We start from the raw sequence: 10,059 nt of genomic DNA, 5'->3' as shown, positions 1-10,059 counted from the left end.
GTGCCCTCCTTGTGCAAGAAAAATCAAGCTCAACACCAATGGATGCTCCAAAGGCAACCCTGGTCCTGCTGGTTATGGTGGTTTGTGCAGAGATGCTCACGAAACCTGGATCTTTGGATTTCATGGGAAATTGGAATCAACCAAGAGTGAGGAAACTGAACTTTGGGAAATATATAGAGGTCTCACCATCATTTTGGAGAAAAGCATGAGAGATGTTTTGATTGAAGCTGATGCAGAACAAGTGGTGATCCACATCAATTCTACTACACCTAGTAACTACCCCTACTGAGCACTTCTAGAGGACATCAAATTTCTACCACACAGGTGCAACTGTGAGGTTCACCACATCCTCCGCAAAGGAAACCAATGTGCTGATAGACTAGCAAATATAGGAGTGTCTCATGGAGATAATCTGGTAGTGCTAGACAACCCCCCTCCTGAAATTGCTAATCTGCTTGTTGTAGATATAGTTGGTTTATCTTGTGAAAGGGCTTAAGCTTGTTTAGCCCATTGTTCTATCTGTTGCTATTGCTTTTGTTATCTTTCCATCGAATCAAAAAAAAAAACTCCCAATTTTATTTTTTTTATTTTTTTAAATATCAACTCGTCAAAGATTTGTGTTCCCCAAATCTATCTCATCTCTCTCATACCTATTAGGTGTGTCCCAACTCAATATAATTGTTTAAAATTATAAGACTAAGGCCTCGTTTGGGACAGGTTATTTTAATAATTTCTTATGAAAAACATATGTAAAAAAAAATAAAGAGAATGATATGACAACTTATAATGATTTTTTAACTTTTTAACTAAAAGTGAAAGTTCCTAAACCAGGCCTTAGTATTTTGTTTTTTGTTAGGTTAGTAGAAAATAACTTAACAAGTGTCAAGTGTCTAATAATATGGAGCAATACTCCTAGACCATTCAATAACCTCTCTATTAGATCTCAACTACCCAACTCTCTCTCTCTCTTTCTTATTTCTGTCATCAACTCTCCAGATCTTTCTTGATTTCTCTACTCTCCATATCTCTCTAAGACCATTTCCGATGGTTCATCAATTCTATCATCAAATGTAAATTTGACAACAAAAAAACACATTTTTTCTTGCTCCAATAGTTTCACCAAATAAGTATCAAATTGAGGATATGAAAAATCTTTCACCAAATTGAGGATGTTGGAAGCTTTCATCAAATCACTGTTCATAACCATTGAAATTTCACCACCGAATGTCCCCCGAATGACCACTTCTAAGCAAAAAAATTGTGAAAATACATTGGCTGGTTGACGGACATCCGCCCGATCAACCGGTGTTTTGATTAAAGCTCAAAATCCTCCATTAAAACGCTTGATATCAAATCAAGTTTTTACTTAAACTTAATAAATAAATATTAAAAAAAAAAAGATGCAACGTTGCAGATGGTCTAACTCAATACTTATTTCTCTCAACTCTCCAGATCTCTCTTGATTTCTCTACTCTGCATCTCTCTAACTCATAACTTCTCAACTCTTCCAATTTTTCTCTTTTAATTTTTTTTTACATCATTTAAAAAAAAAATCAACTTTTAACCTTCCAAAATGGGCACCTCTCCAATCTACAAATGATTTCTCTTTCTCATTGCTCTTAAATCCCCAAAAATTTGATCTCCTTACCTCAGCCTACACTTTTCTGATCTCCTTCAACTGTCCACGGTAAATCAGAAAGCATATACTATATTCATGTAACAGTACTTATATAATATTTCAAACCACTCACATAGTATGTGTATATCTGACTCGCCTTGGGCCAGGGCTGACTCTGGATACGTGCACCTGAATGATGATGTGATTACAGTTGAAGAAATCAGTTGCTGGTAGTAAACATGCAATTCGAGGATTTCGTCAAATCGGCGTAGTTTCGCCAACTTTGCTTTCCTGAAACTTTACAATTCGCCTATGTTCCAGCAAGAGGTACATCGTCATCATCATTGTAAAGCGTAAAGTGTTACAATTTCAAATCAATCAATTGAAAATGTGGTATATATTATTTTTAAATGCACAGGCAATGTAGATTATCATGGAAATTTAGAATTTATTTGTGGAATCAATTAGCTATTTGTTTGCTTGTTGATTATCACTACTAGTCATTTGATTTTAACTATCATAGTCCAAAATTGTCCAAAATTCAGCTTTGTTCTAGAAATTCTTGTCTTTATTATTCATATGTTCTTTTCTTTGATGTTTAATTTAATGTAAAGACAACAATTGATTACATGACCAATGAATGCTAGTCTTTTGGTGCTTGCTTTATATAAATTTGCACATGTTGTGTTGCACATGTAATCAATTTTGTGTTGTGATTGAATTGTATTATTCAAATCACTCAATGTGCCCTTGTGGATCTTGCATATAGTGCATTGATTGAGAAACAGGTTACCCACAGTTCCGGTGACCTTTTCTTTGTCGTAGATATGATAATTGAACTACTAACATAAGATGATTTCTTTCAGACTCCTACCTTCGTTTTGTTAACAATTTGGAAATGATATTTGGTATTCATTTAAGACATTTAGGCATTTAGTACTTTGGCATGAACTTTACGGTTACACAATGATACATGAGAGATTTATATGAGAAGAGTAGGGATCCTCTAGAGTTTTTTTTTCTTAAATTTTCTTAGAGTGGTGTGTTGTATGGTTGAGATTTAATGACAAGTCACATCAATTTTTTAGCATTAAATCTCACCCATACAACACACCACTTTAGAAAACTTTAGAAAAAAAAAACTTTAGAGGGTCCTTAGTGATATGAGAAACTTTACCTAATTAATTGGCATGTCTCAACTGACACGCATGTTACCATCATAAACAACATTTGCTACTGCTATTTAGAAACTTTAGAGCCATATACATTCAATTATCCAAAACCATATTATTTTTTTTAGTCATAACTAATTTTTTACTTTAATTGTGACATTGACCATGTTTGGCAAGTGAGTTTTTAGCTTTTTTTTTTTTTTAAGCTAAAATTCACAAAAAGACAAAATAGGTTAAAATAGTTAAAAGACAAAATATCACATTAAACTCATAATCATTTCATTTTTTTCTCTCACAAACATCACATCTAACTATAAAAAAATCCAACTATGCTTCCAAACACAAAATTTTAGCCTACTAAAGTCTACTAAAATAACTAACTTTCCAAACGAAACCATTATTTTAGTTATAACTCATGAAATTTTTAGTTATATCTCATGTGATATTTGATTACACTTTCTTTCTTTTTTTTTAATTATAGCTTAAAAAATATAAAATTATATATTTTTTTTCTTTATTAATTATAAACTGAATATAATACACATGCTTAAGAAATGTGTACCATAATTTTTTTTCCATATTGTTAGATAGTTAGAAGATAACGAAAGCGACACGTGTGTGTGTTTTGCATTACATGTATGCCAAGGAGATAAGAAAGGTAAAGTAAGTATTCCAGAACATAGGAAAAATGATGAAAAGCACTCCAGATATGTTACTGTGTTCTTCAACTACTACTGATCATAAGCAAATTCCTCTTCTGGGGTTTGGAACAGCTGTTTATCCATTTTTATCCTCTGAAACCATGAAACAATCCATCCTCCAAGCAATCAAGTTTGGTTACCGACACTTCGACTCCGCGGCTCTATACCGATCAGAGCAGCCTCTTGGAGAAGCAATTGCTGATGCCATACGCCTAGGCTTCATTCAATCTCGCCAAGACCTCTTCATCACCTCTAAGCTTTGGTGTTCTGATGCTCATCGTGATCATGTCCTTCCTGCAATACAAAAGTCACTCAAGTAAGTGAGGGTCGGGCCGGAGGGGTTATGTTATGTAATGTTGCATAAATCATTCTTTTGTTATAGTTTTTTTTTTTAATTTTTTTAGGAATCTTGGATTGGAATATCTTGATCTCTATCTTGTTCACTGGCCAGTGAGCTCGAAGCCAGGGAAATATGAGTTGCCTGTAAATAAGCAAGAGCTTCTTCCCTTGGATTTCAAGTCTGTTTGGGAAGCAATGGAGGAGTGTCAGAGTCTTGGCCTCACAAAATCCATTGGAGTCAGTAATTTCTCATGCAAGAAGCTCCAACTATTACTATCAACTGCAAAGATCCCTCCAGCTGTTAACCAGGTGAGCATTCCAAGTAGACTTTTGTTTCTTCTTATTTTGGAAAAACAAAATAACATTTGCTTTTGAGTCCTTCAAATATATCTTCCTCTCTTTAACAGACTAGTTTGATGTTGTATTTTGCAAGGTTGAGATGAACCCACTTTGGCAACAGAAGAAGCTAAGAGATTTTTGTGAGAAAAATGGTATTCATGTCACAGCTTACTCTCCTTTGGGTGCCAAAGGAACACTTTGGGGAAGTAACCAAGTCATGGAATGTGAGGTACTCAAACAGATTGCAAAAGCTAGAGGAAAATCTGTTGCCCAGGTAGGGCTTTATCAAATTGGGAAAATGCTAGACATACATAATTTTTATATTAAAAATAAAAATAAAAATAAAAAGTCGTAGAGAATAATATGATAATGCCATTTATGTAATTATGATTTACAATGGGAGATTTTTTTTATTTTTAATTAATAGAAATAAGCCCCACGTAATCATTGTATACATAATTTTTTGTACAAAAATCATGTTTGTTTAGTATCATCCTATAAAATTACTCATCGTAGCACATATGAGCCCGTATATTTCATAAAAAATAAATAAATAAAAAATGCAAAATTATCGAGTTATATTAAGAAAGAATTACCCATAAATTTTAAATGTTGAACTTCTATTCCATTTGGACCCAAATTATTACTTGTAATCCATTTGATTTGATCCTCTCTGTTATGTAAAAGGCACAAGAGCCACTTTCTTTGAGTTGTTCAGCATGACAACTATGGGTGTGTTTGATTGGGGGATTAGGAGGGGGACTATCCACTATTTGGATTGTAATCTAAATAGTGCATCTTATCCGTCGTTTGATTTTTTTTTAGTCCGGCGAACTCCATGTCCGGCCGGACTCCATGTCCCCCATATGGGAGACTATCCTGTCCTGGGGGGTGGGACAGAAAGTGGGGGACTAATCACTATTGGGATTATATGCGAAAATGACCATTTTGACCCTCTACTATTTAATTATGTATTATATTTAATAAAATTTAATAAAATTTAAATGTCTCAATTTAAAAATAAAATAATTTTATTTAACTTTTTATTAATGTTTTATTTATTTAATTTTTTAAAATAATTTTTTATAGATATTTTATTGATGTTTTATTTTAAAATTTTGTTTATGTTTTATTTAATTTCATTGTTTAAATTTAATAGATGTTTTATTTAAACAATTAAATGTTTAATTTCAACAATAAATAATTTCATTTATTTAAATTATGTTTTATTTAAACATTTAAACATTTGTACATGAACATGTTTATTAAATTATTTCAACATTTGTACATCAACATGTATATTTATTTAACATCTATTAAATTATGTTTTAATACGTCAACATTTGATTTCATCTACATTTGTTAATTGTTAATTACATCAACATTTGTTAATTGTTTAAACATAATCTATACATCAACATTTATTTAATTGTTAATTGTTTAAACATAATCTGTACATCAAAATAATTTCAATGTTAATTGTTTAAATAAAAATTTAAACATTTAACCATTAGTATGTTTAATTTCAACAATAAATTTTTATTTGTTTAAATAAAAATAATCTATACCAGTCAAATTTTTTTATCAATATTAGTATGTTTAAATATCTTTAAACAAAATTTAACCATTAGTATGTTTAATGTTTACTAAAAATAATTAAAATATTAAAGATATGTTTAATATTGCTATTACATAGTAAACAATTGAAAAAGGGTAAAATAGTCTTTTGTTCATTTATCCTATCATGTCCGTCCAACCAAACGTTGGATTCACTGAAAATAGTCCTATCCAGACATCTAATCCCATGAAAAAACAAACACAGGATACATATCCAATCCGACCAAATAGTCCGGGGGATTCACAGTCCCAGGATTTAAGTCCGATGGATTTTAATCCCCTATTTTCCAGTCCGTCCAATCAAACACACCCTATATGCCTTAAATTGGTTGTGTGTGTGTTGGTTGTTTGCGGTACGTGTTAATCACGTGACACTTTATGTAAGGGTTTATCCGTTGGATGTTGAACACGTGTTACGTTATGTGCATGAATGGGAGACTCACAACACAAAAGTGCATTGAGGCTTTTTGTACTTTTGCTTTGTTGGGTGATGTATTGCACGTGACACACAGTCGCGTTAGAGTGTTATATTTAAAAAAAATAAATTAAATAATTTTTAATTTTTTTAGAGTATCATATCATACCCGTCACGTTAGAGTGTCACATTTAGAAAAAATACACTAAATTTTTTTTAATTTTTTAAAGTGTTACATCATATACGCCACGTTAGAGTGTCACATGTCACATTTGGAAAAAATACACTAAATAATTTTTTTTTTTTGAGGTGTTACATCATACACTCCACGTTGTCACATTTGGAAAAAGTACACTAAGGAACTTTTATTTTTTTAGAGTGTCACATCATATACATCACATTAGGGAAAAATATAGTAAGAAGTTTTTAGTTTTTTTAGAGTGTCACATCATACTTATCGCGTTGCCATATTTGGAAAAAAAAATACACTAAGGAGTTTTTAATTTTTTTAGAGAGTCACATCGTTAGAGGTGTTACATTAATACCTGTCACATTGGAGTATCATCATACCTGTCACATTAATAAAAGAGTATAATTGTCCACCAAAACACTCTCAAAATAAAAAAAATAAAAAAATAAAAAAGACTATACTGAAAGAAACTCTTCACTAATAGGACTAAAAAAATAAAATAAAAAATAAAAAATAAACTAGTACATAATTAAAGTACTTTTTTGTGAGATGAGATTTATTGATAAATATCTCTTATATTAATAAATAAAGGCAAGTGCACAAAGCATGATAGTAAAATTAAATTATCCCAATTAAGTTGAGACTGAATAACTAGTTCAATTATTTATTAACACAATACCATGGTGAGAGATCAATCGAAAACATACTAAAACAAAACAGCAGATAAATGAAAGAAGCAGCCGCAACTTCCTAAACAATCACAGCAGTTTGCAATAAGCAGCAACCTCAAGAAATGAAGACATCCCTACCATGCATTGAACCAAACCATCGTCAAACATCCCCAAAACACAATGAAAGAAGCACCTGTAACCAACTCTGTCAGTCAGAAAAAACAGAGCATTGCCAAACCCAACCCATCACCTTCCCAGCAATTTAAACACTTTCAGCCACCTCTCTGACAATACCTAATCTGCTTAAGGTTTGATCAGAATGTCATGCACTGCATTGGTTTGAGAATTAACTATTTTAATTGATTTTTTAGTTTTTTATAAAAATATATATAAAAAAAATAGAGAAAATAGTTGACTTTCTAATAGTAATTTTTATTTTTATTTTTTAACTATATTCTCACTTGCCAAACACCATGGCACCCCTTCTGTGTTATGTTTAACCCATAAAGCACCCTCACCTTAACAATCTCACCTAATTCAGCAAGATTAGGCTGACATCCATTAAACAAGCAATCATTCCTTAATTTCCACACTGACCACATCAAAGCAAAAGGAATTGTCTTCCAGATTTGCAATTCCAACTTCTTGAGTTTAACTCCTAACCACCATTGAAGCAATCCCTCAACTGTATCAGGCATTGTCTATTTTTCTCCACCAATTCAACTAGATCTTCCAAGTCAATGGGCAAAACAAAAGGATATGGTTGACAGATTCAACCTCAGATTTGCAAAAAAGGCACAAAATACTCACACTACCATATAAAAGAGAGAGATTACTAAAATTTTCTTGTTTCATATTCACAGGTTTGTCTTAGATGGGTTTATGAGCAAGGAGTGAGTGTTCTGGTGAAGAGCTTTAACGAGGAGAGGATCAAAGAGAACCTTCACATATTTGATTGGGAGCTAAGCGCACAAGACTCCGAGATGATAAATCAAATTCTGCAGCGTAAAGGATTTCCTGGAGTTGAGTTCATATCAGATGTTGGCCCATATAAATCTCTTCAGGATTTATGGGATGGTGAAATTGCTTGAACATGTAGCCAAAAACACAGACTTTTTTTTTGGAACGAAAGTAATGCTAGACTTGAGGAAAGAAATATGAAGTAAAGTTTCACGGAGCTTTTGGAAATAATTTAGTATGGTTGGTAACAAAATACGAAAAGTTACTTATCTTAATGTAAGGATGTTTTAATTTTGAAATCCTAGTTTGCAAATAGTATAAACTTAGGCCATGTTTATTTAACGGATTAAGCTGGATGGAATTGTTAGTGAGTGGATAGTTAGTAAAAAAATTGTTAAAAAATTGTTAATATGAGAATTGTTAGTGAGGGGATTTAGTAAAAGTGTGTTTATTTTGATAATAGTATAGGAGATAGTAATTAGATTGTTAAATTATTTTTATATAAAATAAATAAATAAATTATTTTTATATTAAAAAAAAAACTTAAACAAATATTAAAACAAACAGGAGCACTTGGTAAAAAAAAATTATATAAAATAGACTTAATCCCTTCATTATTTTTCTAATCCTACCCAAAATCTAGCCAAATTAATTCCCCTACTGAGGGGGATTACAAAGTCTCTTGGACTATCAATCTGCCCTCTCATTTCACTACCAAACATACTGCGGATGGGACTCACAGCCATGGTAGTCCAATCTAACCCCTCAAGCTGCAAAACAAACATTGTCTTAGGTTTGTCCTATGCGTTCTATAATTGATAGGATGTAACTTAGTGTATGTAATTGCATAACATATAATAAAACACTACAAATTAATTAAAATGTGGAAAATTTTCATAAAACTTTTCCTGATATTTCTTTCATGAATTGTAGTATTACTCGATATTTATATTTGTTTCTTGTTTTTTATGATTACAAAAACTTTAAAAATTGCAAATGTAACTTGTTTGGTATTCATTTCTATTTAGAAAATGATATATATAAGTACATTTTATAAATCTGATGATATGTAAATAAATGATATAATTAATTGATGATTAAAAAAGATATGAGATAGAGTGTTGTCTTAAGTATCTTGATTGATTGTCATAGACTTGAAAAGTGGATTTAATTTTTGGATGCAATGCCCTTTTTAGTTTTAGAAAATTACAAACAATTCTCAAAATTTATTAAATTTTTATAACCAAAATAAAGTTGTTTTTGTTTGTTTTGGAAGCAAATTTTCATTCTTTTCTTCTTCTGCCAACCTCTCTAGCTATCATGCAGCGTTGTGGGATCTCTTGTTAGGGAGTGACTATTCAATATTCTCAGAGTATGGATACGTGACACTCTATAAGGTTTTGATTGGTAGATAAGGGTCGGATTTATGTTAAAAATAGAGAAATAACATGCGATTAAGTAATTGATGATTGACTTTGAATATTGTGAAATTATTGAATAATTTTCCTTGTTAGGTGGGTGGCACTCCAATTTGTGCGGAGTATAACTCCAATTTCTGTATAGGTGTAAATTTAACTTGTGTGTGGGTGTAATTCTAATTTATGATGTAGAGGTGTAATTCTAACCCAATTTGAGCGGCTTGAATTGTGAATTAATATTTATATGATTTAAATATTATTTTTTATTATTTTGTTATATGATTTGATTTGAGTTAATATTTGTATGTTTCAATATTTTTTTTTATTTTAAAAGTTTTATTAGATATGTCAAGCAGTAGTCTCATTTTAAAGATTTTATCAATACCTTTTGAACTATATTAATCTTAAAAAAATTTATATTTTCAAAAAAAAATTATCAAAATTTATTTATTTATTATTTAAAAATAAGATAAGAGGTAAATGTGGGATAGGAATGGCAACGAGACGGGACGGGGTCGGGGATCACACTCGCCGTCTCTGATCCCCGAAGGCACAAAAGTCCCCGTCCCCATCCCCGATCTCCGGCGGGAAACCCATCACCCTCCCCGTCCCCGCCCTC

The 10,059-nt window shown here is 31.5% G+C and overlaps 1 protein-coding gene across 1 annotated transcript; it reads left to right on the top strand.

Moving 5' to 3' along the window:
* Positions 1 to 3,335: 3,335 nt before the first annotated feature.
* LOC114281697 (non-functional NADPH-dependent codeinone reductase 2) lies at positions 3,336 to 8,321 on the top strand. Its single transcript, XM_082870516.1, has 4 exons — positions 3,336 to 3,807; positions 3,896 to 4,139; positions 4,264 to 4,443; positions 7,926 to 8,321. The coding sequence occupies exons 1-4, from the start codon at positions 3,479 to 3,481 to the stop codon at positions 8,151 to 8,153; spliced, it is 981 nt and encodes a 326-aa protein (XP_082726642.1). The 5' UTR covers positions 3,336 to 3,478; the 3' UTR covers positions 8,154 to 8,321.
* The last annotated feature ends 1,738 nt before the right edge of the window (positions 8,322 to 10,059 follow it).

The sequence above is a fragment of the Camellia sinensis genome, chromosome 5 (genome assembly GCF_055761805.1).
Source record: "Camellia sinensis isolate YWXY chromosome 5, ASM5576180v1, whole genome shotgun sequence".
In the NCBI taxonomy this organism is placed as follows: Eukaryota; Viridiplantae; Streptophyta; class Magnoliopsida; order Ericales; family Theaceae; genus Camellia; species Camellia sinensis.
Note: the sequence above shows the minus strand (reverse complement) of the source record. Positions and strands in the feature narration are given on the sequence as shown.

Excerpts from the sequence above, each read along its gene's own strand:
- LOC114281697 (XM_082870516.1), top strand. The coding sequence starts at position 3,479 with ATGATGAAAAGCACTCCAGATATGTTACTGTGTTCTTCAACTACTACT. Across the intron at positions 4,140-4,263 it reads TCCCTCCAGCTGTTAACCAG|GTTGAGATGAACCCACTTTG; the intron begins GTGAGCATTCCA and ends GTATTTTGCAAG. Across the intron at positions 4,444-7,925 it reads GAGGAAAATCTGTTGCCCAG|GTTTGTCTTAGATGGGTTTA; the intron begins GTAGGGCTTTAT and ends TCATATTCACAG.